This window comes from Cyprinodon tularosa, unplaced genomic scaffold (assembly GCF_016077235.1).
Source record: "Cyprinodon tularosa strain WSP-4 unplaced genomic scaffold, ASM1607723v1 ctg130, whole genome shotgun sequence".
In the NCBI taxonomy this organism is placed as follows: domain Eukaryota; kingdom Metazoa; phylum Chordata; class Actinopteri; order Cyprinodontiformes; family Cyprinodontidae; genus Cyprinodon; species Cyprinodon tularosa.
The window spans coordinates 515,914-531,400 of record NW_024038115.1 but is presented as its reverse complement, the minus strand read 5'-3'; the positions used below and the strand labels follow the sequence as shown (position 1 = coordinate 531,400).

The 15,487-nt window shown below is 37.8% G+C and overlaps 1 protein-coding gene across 3 annotated transcripts in view; it reads right to left on the bottom strand.

Moving 5' to 3' along the window:
• Window positions 1-596: 596 nt before the first annotated feature.
• sept5a (septin 5a) overlaps window positions 597-15,487 on the bottom strand; it is a 29,221-nt gene continuing 14,330 nt past the window's right edge. For all 3 annotated transcript variants that reach the window (XM_038277235.1, XM_038277236.1, XM_038277234.1), the window contains 10 exons: window positions 9,020-9,110; window positions 8,718-8,804; window positions 8,345-8,468; window positions 7,344-7,478; window positions 7,145-7,262; window positions 6,959-7,060; window positions 3,975-4,071; window positions 3,245-3,380; window positions 3,021-3,123; window positions 597-1,687 (listed from right to left, as the gene is read on the bottom strand). In XM_038277235.1, coding sequence (XP_038133163.1) covers window positions 1,625-1,687; window positions 3,021-3,123; window positions 3,245-3,380; window positions 3,975-4,071; window positions 6,959-7,060; window positions 7,145-7,262; window positions 7,344-7,478; window positions 8,345-8,468; window positions 8,718-8,804; window positions 9,020-9,110 — 1,056 coding nt within the window. In that variant the 3' untranslated portion in view covers window positions 597-1,624. The remainder of the gene's footprint in view (window positions 1,688-3,020; window positions 3,124-3,244; window positions 3,381-3,974; window positions 4,072-6,958; window positions 7,061-7,144; window positions 7,263-7,343; window positions 7,479-8,344; window positions 8,469-8,717; window positions 8,805-9,019; window positions 9,111-15,487) is intronic.

Sequence of the window (15,487 nt, the reverse complement as noted above, 5' to 3'; positions counted from 1 at the left end):
TTGATAACTCTTTCCAGAAAGATTCAAACAATTACTAAATATTTTAAAAATGTAATGCTGCATCAAAAACATAGAAAAGATTAGTGTTGCTGATCAGTTTTTCGCCAGGACTGTATCACAAAATTACTGAGGACATCCAATTCTTTTTAACTGGACCTGTGAGGGTTATTCAAAGCTATTAATACTTTATGTATTTTTATCGAAACCGTGGGTACTTCACTGTAATAGTAAAACATATATCTTTACATGTTTCAAGCTGTTTAGCCATTAATGTGTTTGTAAGTCTGGTTTATTTTTTAACCTACTCCAAAAATGCTAAATCCTACAAAATTAAAACTTTTATAAAGTATGAAAGTAGAAGTTTTTTTGCACAAGCTATATTATATCACTGTATCCTCAGCCTGGCAGGAAGATGATGCTGTGAGCAGAGGGAGGGAAGGAGCGGTTGCTGCAGATAAATATGAATCAGCAGATCGTGTTCCTGCAGAAGGTCCCTCTTCCAGTCTAGTTGATGTGTGGAAGTGATAAAGGAAACTGTGAAATGCTCACTGGATTAATCCTCTAAAAATAAAAAAAATTAAATAATAAGTCAGAAATTCCATGTTAACAAGAAGAGGAGTTTATTTATCGTACTTTTGCAAAATGGGACACAAAGACTGAGCTAACAGCCTTCAGGGAACTTCTGTACAGGCCATCAGCAGCAGTACAGTCAGCACACACCCATACAAACATACACACACTCCCACACAGTCACTTGCAGACACTTTGCAGTCTTAACTCACATGGAAGTTTTACTACATCAATGGCTTTACTCACTTCTAGGGAGATAAGTTTAAACAGAAGCACAGACACAGTATTTGCTCCTCCTTACTTATTTTCCTTAATGCAGCGGCGACAAAGCAAACTGCACATTGGATGCATTAGATACAAGCACAAGGAATCAGTTACAAAGCAGTAAAAAATAGGCCCAACGCTTCCAGAAGATATGAGTAATGACAGCATGCACACACATGCTCCCTATAATGCACAAACCCTTATTTTAGCAGTTAGCTGCTGCCAATAAGTGCTGTTTCAGCTCAGATTGCATGTAAGAAAACTCTGGAGGAGGATGTTTATACTGACCTTAAGAAACTCTTAATGTTAATTAACAAATTCACAGCAAAAGTTAGATTTTAATTAATTAAATTTCCTTAAGAGGGAAAACAGGTTTCATGGATGGAAATCTGGAGTTAAAGATATATTATGATATAAGCTCAAATATCTAACACATAATCGCAAAATAACACCCAGGTTCAAATCTAACCATCAACCTACAGTTCTTTACAAAACATCTCACATTATATTCAAAAGAATTGCAAGCACTGTGTTATAAATTAGTCACTGACAAGTTATTTAAATTATATCTTAAAATTATTTGAGTTGATATCACAGCCAGGGGCTCAAATTGGAAAACGGAAATGACCTCCAGGCAGACAGACAAAATGGAGCACCAAAATGAATAGAAATGCAGCTGTCAGCCGGAGTTCCCGCGCCGAACGATCTAAATCCAGGTCTGAAGATCTCATGGGGGTTTTGGGGTAGAAACAGCAGGTTGCAAAGCAGGATAACTCTGCCTCTGGAAATGTCACTGGTCCTTCTCATGCATCTGCTGCTGGATCTTATTCAGCATCTCCTGCATCCTCTTCAGCTGTGTAGAGAAAGAGAACGGATGGTTAAGGAGGGACACACTGACACACTGTAAATAAGCTGCCTGTTTTTGCAGCAAGCTACAAAACAGACTTTACATTAAAAAACATGGATATAAACAGATAAAAAAGAATAAACCTGGAAAAATCTAGGGCTGCAACTAACAATTATTTTGCAACTCGATTAATCTGTCTATTATTTTATCGATTAATAATCGGATAGACAAAGATTCTTTCAAGCTGACTTTTTACGAAATTAAACAGGTAAAACTCAAACTTTTCCACTTGAGGAGTTCTGGATAGAGCATATTGACAGGCATTTCTTTTTTCTTAATCTAAAAGGTGTAGTGGAGGATTTTCGCAAATTTTTGAAAAGATCTGCCCTCTCCCCTTTTTAAAAAAATGCACATGCACAACCCTGTACCCGTTCGCGAGAGGGAACGCCTATTAAACGTGTGCGAGAGCGTGCACAAGCCCATTTCTCCTTGTGCACGCTCTGTTTAAAAGTAGCTGTTTGCATCACTCATACAAGCTGACTTTCCAAAAAAAGATTTGCATTTGCTCAACTGTCATAGACTCACCACAGGTAAGTGAAAATGGGTATGAGCAGGTAGGATGGCCCTACGTAAACATATCACCAGAATGATTGACAATTAGGAGGACCACTTATTTTGATAATCCACTCGGAAAAAGAACATCTTCCACTTTACCTTTAAATGCAAAATGTTGATATATTTTTGTACAATCTTGGTATAATTACTGCTCTAAGTAGGATGCTCTGTCAGGTTTACTCCTGATTAATTGTATTCTAAATTAGTTGACGACTATTTCAATAATCAAATAATCACCATTATTTGATTATTTCTAGTTTCAGCCCTAGAAAAATTACAATTGTTTTTGTTCTTGACTTGCTTTTTTCCCAGACATCTTTGTAACCTGATCAAATGAAATTCGATGATCTTCTATGACTGCGACTAAAGTTCGGCAGCTGAAGACTTTCCAAACCAGTTTAGAAATACAGTATGTTCATTATCATTATCTTGCTGGAACACCCAATCATGTCCGAGCGTCAATCATCTTTTAGATCTAACCAGATTCTATTAAATAGGGTCTTACATTTGGTACCGACTTTATTGCTGTGGGAATTATTGCACCATTCACTACTGTGCAACATGTATTTCACAAAGCTTGAGTGTGAAGTGGAAAAACAATTAACAATCGACATGTTTATGTCCTTCTACACCATCAATTGTCTACATGGGCTTATCTTTGCAAGCCTGAGGGCTTGAAAATAACACAATACATTGAAAATAAATACTCCAAACACTGACATACCTCCTCATCTTTCATCTTGATTAGCTTCTCAGTGTCCACGTCTGGGGTGGACAGTGGCAGGATGGGAATGGGGCTCTCCATCCGATTGTCCTGAGCCAGTTTACTGAGAGATGAAGCAGACAGAAGAGAAGGGATTAAATGTTTATATCTATTAACATAAACAACTCTGATTATAAACGTTTGATGTTTGTTCTTTAGACTATTTCTAACACAGAGAGACCAACCTGGTCATCTCCTGGATGCACTGCGCTCTGTAGTTCTCATAGTGGACGTCACAGGTTACATCTTTGAGGTCGTGCATGTGTGAGCGGATCAACATGTTCCTCAGTTTCACAAAGTCACAGTGTGACTGGTTTTCCACTGTGGAGATAAACTTTTTATCAACAAGCCTGCTTACAAGCATACAGTTCTTGCAACACTATCACATCCTCTGGAGTTTAACCGTTTTGTCTCATAACGACCACCAGCTGCAATGCTGTTTTATGTGGATTAATTGATTTTATGTGACAGATTAACACAAAGCAGGGTCAGTAGACGCCCTGCTGGAGGTTGGTCACCAACCATGCAGGCGACTGTAAGGGAGAAAGCGGATCTTGTTTAGATGGGATAAAAATTGTACTTCTTGATCTACATGCAAAATGCTGAGTGTGGTTGGAAATCAACACCATGAACACATCGTTCCCACAGTGAAACATTGAGGTGATAACATTGTGCTGACGAGAAGCCGGATGGCGCTAAAAACAGCACAAAACAGAAAGGAAAACATGCCTGAAGCTGCACATGATTTTAGACTGGGGTGAAAGTCCCCAAGTAGGACAATGATCATAAACGTACAGCCAGAGCTAAAATGGAAACGGTTACATCAACCATTATTCATGAGTGTACAAGTCCCAATGTATGTAGCTTATATTCTCTGTCATGAGGGCTGAACCAATGCGTCATTCATCAAATTACCTTCTACAATCCCCCAGGGGTACAGGCGTCCTCTCACCCTCTGTCCTCTTGCCTCCACCACAGTGTTGCTGCCGATCACAGCGAATGGTGTGCACTCCTACATGCAGGATGACAAGTTGTTATTTTAAACCCATTTGCACAGGAAAGGCTGGCTGAGCATGCTGGTGCATATTCACATATTTAGACACGTTCTCTAAAGAGCCATGCAACTAAAAGGGAAGCATCACAGGGATTGCTCAGACATGTAACACATTGCATGCTGTTCCTTTTTTTCTATTTTAAACGCAGAATAGGAAAAGTCACGCCACCAGCTATATCATTTTATTTTTGGATGTTGAAAGTGATAGAAAATAATAGCGCCTATAGTGCATATAACATTTAAACTTCATGTCTACTGACATAACCTATTAGCTTAGTGATCCAGTTCAGAGGATTCACTGTTTAGACCAAATCTCTGAATACTAAATCAATTTCTGCCAAATCAGCAGCAGAATATCTTTAGTTTGGCTGCAAATCTGAGATATATGAGCCTTTTCCTTCTCAACTCAGACCGAAAAAATGCAATAAGAGTTTGATACACAGCGATAAGAGAGAAATGTCAAACCAGACTTTTATTTTCAGCTTCAACTGAGACTTTTCAGAAAGAATAGAATAATCTTTATGAAAAACACAACACAAGCTTTAATTAGTTGTAACTTAGGCTACTGTAAGTTCAAACAAAGAACTCTTTTGTAAAAGATTCTGCGAAACCGGTTGATTATCCCAAACACCTGACCTTGGATTAAGAATCTTATTTGAGACCCTTTTCAAATGTGTTTCCTGTATTTTCCAGCCAAATCTACTTGCATTGTACTACAGTGGAGAAAAAGGCTTGAAAGTAACCAACAAAATGACAACATACAACTGAAATTATTTGCATACAAATAAAACACCTCTAGATTTTGAAAATAAAACCTAAGGTTTTCCTGTAGCTTCTGAAGAAGGTTTTTATGGTTTTCCCAGCAAACAATATTTAATAAACCATGACTAATTAATTGGTACCAACCACCTTAATAGGTTTAAAGGAATCACAGTGACAAATGACAATGTTTTGATAGATAATGCAACATTTTCTAAGCAGTCTTAGAAATATGTATTTTATTGCATTCATAAAAATGACTCCTGTTTCCATTGTCTTTCTGTTAGTGAATGAAGATTGGTTTATATTAAGTATAAAATAATGTTTATTTAGCATACACCATCTCATAAAGAAGATACCAAATCTCTAGATTGTTCTAGTGCAGTTTACAGTTACTGATGTATGGGCGGGATATAGTCTCATACAAACACTCATTTTAAGAAATAATTGTTTTTATCAGTTTCCTTGTGTTAAGTGGGTCAACAATGCAACATAAAGGCTACGTTCACACTGCAGGCCTTAATGCTCAATTCCGATTTTTTTTGTGAAATCGGATTTTTTTGCGTGTCCGTTCACACTTCCAAGTATATGCGACTTGTATGTGATCTACTGTGTGAACTGAAAGCGTTCAACTGAAGTGTCCCGCATGCGCACTCGAGGACGCGATGACGTCACATGTAGCAAGCGTCCTCAGTGTTTGCGGAAGTAAACATGACTCGTAATACCGCAGCGTATATTGCGTTCTTTAAGTTCTTCTCCAAGTTCTTCTTACGAACGAAATCTTTTTAAGAAGATCAAAAAGAAAGAGAGCCAGGTTCCGGTAAGACCCTTCGAGTTTGATCTGAATCGAGCTATCTCCCAAATATGAATTAACCCCTTGCTCACACTGGCTCCGGTGCGGTTACCGAGCTGACGGAGACCCCAACTCCCGCACACCCCCTCTCACACCGCCCTTTTGACTACGGTGCGGTGCGGCTCTGCGGCTCCGGCAACAGGTCCGGAGATTTAACAGAAGTTCACTTGAGTTCACGTAACTTCACGCGATAACACGGCCCAAATAAAGGATTTTTGCGAGAGCTTGTTGCGGAGGGCTCCGGCACGCCGCAAGGATAGCTTTCTTGCGGAATTTTCTGCAGCGACGGAGTGTCTCGGTAACGGCAGCCGGACAGCTCAGCAGCCGGTGAGAGAGGTTTACGTCTTTTTAATGACTTGGAATCACTGCGGCGCCGCACCCACCGCACCGCAACGGTAAGACCGGAGTCGGTGTGAGCCTGGGGTAAGTCAGCAACCTCACTTTCTCTCCATTGACTGCTCTCTGTGTTATCTTCCGCAATGGTTGTTAGTTTTTCCCGCCTCCGCTTAGTAGGACGCAGATTAGTAACGTTTAGTAACATTTGTCAAGTATCAATGACGTGTAGGTCGGATGAATGCGACCTGGCCGTACAGACACAGGTCGCATTTGAAAAGATCAGATACGTATCGGATTCAGGACCACATATCCAAGTGGCCTGGGTCGCATTTGAAAAAATCCGATCTGTGTCGTTCAGACTGTCATAAAAAGATCTGATACAGGTCACATATGGGCAAAAAAATCGGAATTGGGTCACTTCAGGCTGCAGTGTGAACGTAGCCTTAGTCTTTCCCTGACATTTCACGAGGTATACAAGAATAAAAATGTTTTTTCTTTCTCTTTTCTCTCAAGATCATACACTCTAACAAGCTTCTGAGGGTCAATGGAAGAGAAATGGGCCCCTAGCATTACAGATCATCCACTGTGCATAACAGTGAGCTCAGTTTCAAATACAACAAAATCAGTGTTTAAAATTTTGGCCTGGAAAAAAAAAGAGAAGCTTTTTGCTGGATGAATGTAGGATCAAAAATCTTTGTAAAATTATTAGGAAAAATAATAAATGCATTTAAATCAAAGTTTGTGTTTTTTCCTCTGTTGTTTGGGTTAGATTAAGCTGCTGGGACAAATTTAACAACCTTTTAGATGAAACAGTAATTCTGGAGGGTATTTTATGTCAGTAGGTAACTGCTAGTTTGTATTTGATCTAAAAAGGGGCTTTATAACTCTCAGGCTCACCTTCAGCTCTTTGTCAAGTTGTTTAAACTCCTCATCCTCGTCAGAGTCACATTCAGGGAACTGGTAAACTTTGATCCCAAACTTGTCTATTTCCTCCCGTATCTGTAAGAGGAGACACACAAAAACATGTGGATTAAACTGCATTAAGGTCAGGGAGCGCATACGGGCTAATGGTCCTAAACTCACTCTGTCTTTGAGTTTTTTTATCTCGTTGGGAGTGAGGCAGTCAGCCTTTGCTATCAGAGGAATGATGTTCACTTTTTCATGAAGAGCCTTCATAAACTCCACATCAACGGGACGCAGGCTGAGAAGAGAAAGCCGGAGTCCATTTTACTTTTCCTTTGGTTTGATTCTGCAGATATTGTCTGTGTATATGTGTCATTACCCATGTCCAAATGGAGGGATGAAGTAGAGGCAGCAGTGGACCCTGTTGTCCTGGATATTCTTTCTATTCAGCCCGCTCTCATCCCTGAAGTATTGCTCAAACTGCTGATCAATGTAGTCTGTGATTGGCTTCCAGCTAGAACACACAAAATAATGACTAAAGTTACATTTATCTATGGAGCACCCTTTAAAGTTAATTACATTTCTGAAGAGGACAGATGCAGAAAAAGCATATTTTTACTCTTTCACTGAGAACAGGCGTAAGGGGGAAAGTCCAGAAAAATACACATATGAATTGTATTACGAGTCCTTACAGCGTATATTTCTTCTGTATATAAACTTTGCATAACCTTGTGTGAGTTGTCCACACTATCTAAATGTAAGTGTAAAGTAGTGGTGATAAAGGGAACAGTGGGACGGACTGCACTTAAAGGCAGCTGTAGAGTCAAAAAGACTGACAAATCTACAGCTAACAAAAATGCAGTAACCTCTAGATGCACTTTTTTTAAACCAAAAAAACACAACACATTTTAGGGTTTATCAGAAAATAACTCACCAAAAATGTAGAATATTTGTTAAAAAAGTCTAAACCTGATCGTATCCTGTTATTGCGTCCAATAATAACAATAACTCCTGAATAAAAATTATTTTACCAAACTGTTTTAAAAATAGATTAACTTAAAAATGAGGTAGCCTTTTAATCAATGCAGAGTCACTCAGTATTTGTGGTGACTTGTAGACAAAGAAACAAAGTTGTCTCATTGGCTTATGTACAGTGAGATGTTTTAAAGAGGAAGCAGATCTTAACATAATACGAAGGGCCCAACAATGGAACCTTGAGGAACTCCTCAGGTTATTTTTGCTAATGCCACATAAAATCTTAACCAGAATGTAGAAGTTTTGACATTGACCATCTGCAACATGTGGCAATGCAAACTCTGGTTGTGTGTTTGAAAAGCAGCACCATTAGCTAACATGAGACCAACAAGAGCTGCAGCTCACCACTCGTTGTTGTTGACGGCGTCTCCAAACCCTGGCGTGTCCACTATGGTGAGCTTGAGCTTTACTCCTTTCTCCTCTATGTCTACAGTATGCTTGATGATCTCTACAGTTTGGTTAATCCGTTCTGCAAAGCATCAGCACAGGATGAAGGACAGAAAAAATTGGATTAAAGACATCAAGGACAGAGCTAAATAAGCTGTGTTATGTTAAGATAACATCTAAATTCAATTTTCATTATTTTCAACTTTATTAATTTTTTAAACAGAATAATGTTTGTTAAGGCTAAACCAGTTTTAAAACCAGGCTTGTAGGAACCAACAGAAAACCAAAAAAAAAAAAAGAAAATGAAGATAAGAGTGAAATGAAGACTCACCCTCTGCATTCAGTAGCTTCCTGTCTTTGTAGAGGTCTGTAAGGAAAAGGCTGTTGACCAGAGTGGACTTTCCCATTCCAGATTCACCTGTAAGCAAAGAGACATGGCAGCATATTTAAAATATATAGATAGTCCAAAAACAGATGAATTCTGGATTATTAGAGCCATTACCCTGAAACCTAACAAAAACTGATCAGTGTAACCTTTAAGATAGCCAGTTTAGCATTATGATCCTAATAAACTGTCAGTAATGACTGAATTGTTTACAGTTTTGTTTAGAAAGAAATAAAAATAAAACTAACCTGCAACCATTAGGGTAAAATCAAAGCCTTTCTTTACAGACTTCCTGTGGACCTGGTTGGGTAGAGTTGCAAAGCCAACATATTGTTTCTCCTGCAACATAATAAAGGGCAGAAAAAGATGTGTTGAGGAAAAAAAGTTCTGCGATCTTCCATTACTACTGATGTAGCTATAATTCAGAAATGCAAACCACTCAGCTGAAGAAAAACAAATTACGTCAAAGGCTTATTTGCAGGATTTGATGCACATAGAGTAAAAACACACACAAATTTTCTTTTTGAATATATATATATATATATATATATATATATATATATATATATATATATATATATATATAGTGGCCACAGAAGCCCTGGGGCTCACTGACAGAAGCGGACTGCCGTACACTGGTGCCACCGGGCCCTCTGACCACCATCAGTCGGCAATGCAGGTGAAGTGTCTTGCCCAAGGACAATTCACTGAAAGCCGGAGCTCGAACTGACAACCTTCCGAATGCAGGGGAAACTCCTTCACCCAACACCACTATTGCCCTAAATACTAAATACATTTTTAAGTTGATAGATTTTTCACCATCTTCTCATCCAGGATAAACAAATCCTGCAAAGTTAATCTATTGTTGAAATCAGCTGTTCTTCCTTTGATAGGAAATTTAAACCAATCTCTCTATATGACTCGACTGCATTGTCTATGCAGTTTCTTGAGATGACATGTGTTTTGACTTAGCGCTGTATAAATTAACTGAATGAAATGGAATTAATTAGTTGTTTTTTATGAAATTATTTGAAAACAAATTAAATATAAAGATGACATATACTGTATTCTACATGCCGCAGTAATGTTTCAACATATCTTCTTTATTGTACAGTAAAAGGCAAGAAAAAAAATATCCATCAAACATGTTTATAAAGACGGATGGTTAGATCTATTTCATGCAATTTTCTGATTGCCTTAAACCAGGGTTCTGCAACCTGTGGCTGCAGAGCCTCAAGTGGCTCTTTGGACCTCCTACAACGGCTCTTAATCGTGGCTGAAAATAAAAAAAAATCTACAACTGTTTTTATTAGTTCTTTGCAGAGAACCAATAATATGTTTACATGTCTACTTTTTTACACCGTTAGCTTGAAATCTATCATTTATTTTACATACATTTCCACAGATTAACATTCAGAAAGATAGCGATTATGTTTTTTTTTTTCTCTAAAACCTAGAATTAAGTTTTAGTTCTCAGGCACAAGATAACGTTCGAGGTTTTAACACAGAAGATATTTAAAGCATCTATTAAACAAAAATCAGTTGTCCTTTAATAAAATGTTTGTGTGAAATCTGCGACTGATTGACTTTCTTCAGGTGCATTCAGAACAAAATGACTCTTTGGATGTATTTGCAGACCCTTGACACATTTCTTACAGCCAGTTCTTATGTGTGATTAGTAATAATTATATAAACGAAGATGTGTGTAGATACATGATGTGAATATGTATCATAATGAATGTCGGTTGGGTTAAAGAGTGTAGCCTTTCAGAATATCCTTAATCTTTAATGCTTAACTTGAAGGGAAGTGAATTTCATTTCTTGTTTTTCAATGAGGTTTAGACTGATCTAATTTTTTCCACTATTCTAGGATAGAGCTTATTATTTTCTGTCAAGATGTTATGTCTCGTCTCTTTAAAATTCCATACTTATGTCAATAGCGTATAAACATTTGAACATCAGCACCCCCTTTTGGTTAAAGTGTTGAAAGCTGAAATACTTAGAATAGAATAGAATAGAATAGAATAGAAAATCCCCTTATTGTCCCAAAATGGGGAAATTGTGGTGTTATGGCAGCAAAAGGCACACTATCAGCTAACTACATTTCAGTAAAAGTTAAATAAAGTTTTTTCTCTGTTGGGCTACATATTGATTTTCTAAGTTGATTTTTTAAAGCCTGAGAAATCTTTGACTTCCATGTCAAATGTGAAAAAAATATCCATGTAAAACATCTGTTGATATTTTGTCAACATGTGGTTGAAAAGCATTGGTGGGTCGTCCAAACAGGTGATCCTCACCTGACTTTTAAAATGCAACTTCATGCAAAAATCGGGCAGGAAGGGTGGACATTTCTGGAATTTGTGGATTACAGATCTTTTCATGCAATAAAAAGAGAAGGTAAAATAAAACAACTTTAAGTAAGATGATTAAGCTTCCTTATTCTGAATGCTTATGGAACAAGAAAGTCTATTATTTTCATTTCCTTTTAGTACATTGAGTTTGACAGGTTTAAAATCACACCTTACAAATACAAGCGGCTCCTAATTCACATGTTGCTCTCAACCGTACAGTCTGAGCTCAAAGGAATGTCATATGACCCCAACTTTAAGGAACTTGTTTTACTCCATCTCTGGCAGCGCCTGCATTATTTTGTGACCCCCTTCATGTTTCCAGGGTACTGATTTTAACCCATCTTGATCAGAGGTGTTACTTGAAACGTGGGAACCTGTGTATGACGCTTTACTTAGACATGGTAAAAAAAATCTTTCAGAAATAAATCAGTGTTTTCGGATGGTTATAGATTTTATTTTGTGGGCGGTCTAGGAGGTACAAATAAACCTAAGATGGTAAAACAAAGAACTGCGTTTTAAAAAATAGGGAATAAAAGCTATTTAAAGGTATCTCATCTGTATCAGGTGCAAAAGTTACAAAAATTTAAAAATACTAACAAAACTTCAAAATCTTCTCATCAGCTTTTGTGTTTTTTTAATGGGGATAAGGACACAACTATCTTTTTAGACAATTTTTTGTTACTCAACCCAACATGATTTTAAACACTGACAGCGACCCTGTATAGAACCATCTGACTCCAGCATAATGCTCCAACATGCCCTAACTAACCAGAAGTCATGTTTATTTCTCATCAGATTTCTCCTCATTCTTTTAGTCACAGAAGACATCAGAGTTAATGTTTTTCTCACAAGCGCTGCTCTGACCCATCTGATTTAAATGGATGATATACCTGCTGTCATCAGGAGATACATGGCAATGCATGCTTAATGTGACTAAGATGTAGAACGCAAGAAACATCTAGAGCACGCAGCATACCAGTCGTTTAGGATGGGTTTCGAAAACCAATTGCCCAACTATGTTAATATCCACCTGTTAAGACAAACATGATTTTAGCTTCTGGATATTTTTGGTATAAGTTGAAAGACAAAATATAAACTTAATCTACAGAATAGAGTTGCTTAAACCATAATTAAGATGTAGATGTTCTTCTGGAGCCTCCATTATGAAAATATCTACAACAAACCCTGCAAACTACTGTATGATCGCTTTCTCTAGCACATAAAAATACTACATATTTAAGAAGGGTAGATTATTTTTAGTTGTTCATGAGGAAAACTAATGGGAAGTGGGAAATCTGAGTTTTATCAACAAACCTCAAGCTTAATAAGACAATATGGTCACCACAGTATAAAGATTAAACATTAGACAAGTTATTTGCACATCAGACATTTTGCATTTTTTGTGAGAATGGAAAAGCAAAGCATTATCAGCTAACACTAGACCACTTCTAGCACCAGTGAACACAACACACCAAGGGGATAATAAATACTGTCACAAAAAAGCTAAAACTTTTCATTATACGCTTTCAATAATTTACTTTCATTCTGATGAGATTTCTTAGAAAATTGCCCTGATATAAGTTTGGGTTTAATTTTCAACAGAATCATTCTCCATCTCCCTCTCTCCTTATACTTAATATTTCCTTTATATATATATAAGCAAGATAATGCAAATATGATAATTCAATGCCCAAAGGTCCAAGTAAAGTAGGAAAAAAAGCAGAAAAAGAAAAGTTCTCTAAACTTGCTTCCTAAGACTTGAATAACTTTATGGACTTAATAAAAGAAATCAGGCAAAGTGAAAAAGCTTTGAAAAAAATGTTTCAGCTCATTAAACAAATTTAATGTCAAAGAAAACCTGACTAAACGCAAAATGTTGTTTTAAATGATGGCCTCATTAAAAGGCTATCAAAGCCAACCTTAGGGAGTGTAAAAGAGTCTGATATTGAAGTTTGTTATATCCAGTCATAGTTAATTAACTAGAACATGCAGTCCAATGAGAAAAATAACAACCTTTAAGCAGGTATTACACATAATTATCATTAATCCAACATTACAGAAAATTTGATAGGATTAAATAACATACGTACTTAGAATAATAAGGTTATAATAGGTCATAAAATGTTCATTTTAAAACAAGCTATTAATCAGGAATTTCCACTATTCCAACTGAGTACAATGGTTTTTGTTGCCTTTCACTTCTACTTTTAAGTTTGAATACCACAGACAGTGTTTTTGTCATTTTTATTATAGCTGTAACAGTGGCTGTAGTGGCGATATACTAATAATAATGACTGCAGGTGTCTTTAATACCAAGTAACTGGAATACCAAAGATCTCTATGCTCCAATGTCCCAATTCCAAGGTGAATTGAATGCACCATCATTAACAGACACTAGGCTGTGACAGTATAGGTGTATTGTTTTAAAGGGACACTATGCAACATTTTTCAGTTAATTAATGTGTTCCATAACGTTATGGATGACTAAATGAGTCATTTCAGGTTGAACAAAGGTATTCTCGGCCGCCCTGGTGGTCTGTGGGGGAAATACTGCACTTGCAACTGCAGGAGCACCGACCCGCACCCACAGGCTCAGAAGTCTCGTGAGAGTCAGTCTTGCTTTACGGCGAGAACTGCTACACCCCCCAGTTAAAAGCATTCTCGTTGCAAGCACAGTGGCAATCTTTGTGCAGTTATGCTACGTTCACGCAGCAAAAGCAGCAAAATCGCATCTGCTGCTTCATTTTTGCTGCTTGTACCAGTTAGTACTGACGCGCGGCTGAAGCAGTTTTGCTGCTCTGGCTGCAAAAGTGTGTCTGAGGCGCGTTGGGCTGAGCTTCACTATCCTTTCTCTGCCTTGCAGCTATATATTTGCTGTGATCAGTGGGAATAAAGTAGTTTTAATATGTTTTTAAGTGAGAAAATACACCTGAAAACGTAATCAGTGCAGTCAGTTCATCCAGATTATTATCCTGCCTTCAATATTTTTTCTGTCGGAGCCGCTCAGACCCCCACATACCAGGGATGCGCCGACAGTATGGATCCCTTCATCAGCAGCGGTTCACCGCGGCAGCTGGTAGGTGTTTTTCATCTAAATAATCCAAACTGCATATTCTGCCGGCAGATTTCTGCCTTTTAAGTTAATTTAGGCGTCAATAAACTGTTTAAGAGCAGTGATCATCAGCGCTGTGTCTCTCTCCCTGCTAAACGCACCCGACGCGCTGCTGCAGCCGCTCAGACGTGCAGCGCCTGCAGCTCAAAACGCGCTGCGGGACCTTTGCATGTAAACTCGCTGCTTCTGTCGCGCCAGCTACATCCAGTGTGAACGCAGCGTTAGTCATTCGCTGCTAAGCTCAAAACAACCGCGCCTGGCTTGACGGAGAAACCAGGAGAACAGCTGAGCATATTTACGACAGTGCACTTTTACTTTCGCCCTCTGGAGGGAGCCTCACTGGAAAATCAACACCGGTTGCATAGTGTACCTTTAACAGAGAAAAACTAAACTGCATTGGTGACATTTAAACCGATAGAGGGCAGTACTAGGACAGTTTTTGGCCAATATTGTAGAATTCTACAAGTTTACATTGAAATGTCCAATTGTGAAGCGCAACGTAAAGATAGCACTATGGGTGGGTATTTATCGCATCGTTGATCATCATTGTGATACATTTCTATTCATGATAACAATTCTGATTTATTTTCTCTGATGTTGCTGCTGTTTTTCAAATATCTATTACAGTAAAAATGTCCATTGATGTGTATTGGTTATTTTATTCACCAGGTGCACAGTTTTATGTTGTAATACTTTACAGTACAGTGTTTCATTTTTTATCTTTTAACACTTCACTATCATTTTATTCTTACACATTTTTCTAAGGTCCACATTTGTGTGACAATTTTTTTATATAAAATTTTCGCTGCTGTAAAAGCTGAAATATAATATCAGGAATTAAAATGGTTTTATCTAGAGATGCCTAATTTGGGGTTGTGTTACACTTTAAAGTTCTTTCCATTCACTCTAACCAGAACATTTTGCTGGTTAACAGAAAAAAAGACTATAAAAGGTCAGTCTGTGGCTGGGAGGAAACATGTCAACTGCAGTGGGTCTGGTCCCGATCAAACATATACACCAATTCAGAGACGATATTTAAGCAACAGGGAAGCCTGCTGGAGACTTTGAGGGTCTAAAGGAGCCAATCACCTCCATGTTTTTCTGGGACTACCAGGTGATAAAACCATTTTAGGAAGGGTTCCACAAACATATTGAAAATATATTCAATGTAAAAATACCATTCAAATGTGAAACGTTGTATTTGGGCAGCTTACATTTGGTTACAAGGACCAATAATGACGTAAAACTGCTGG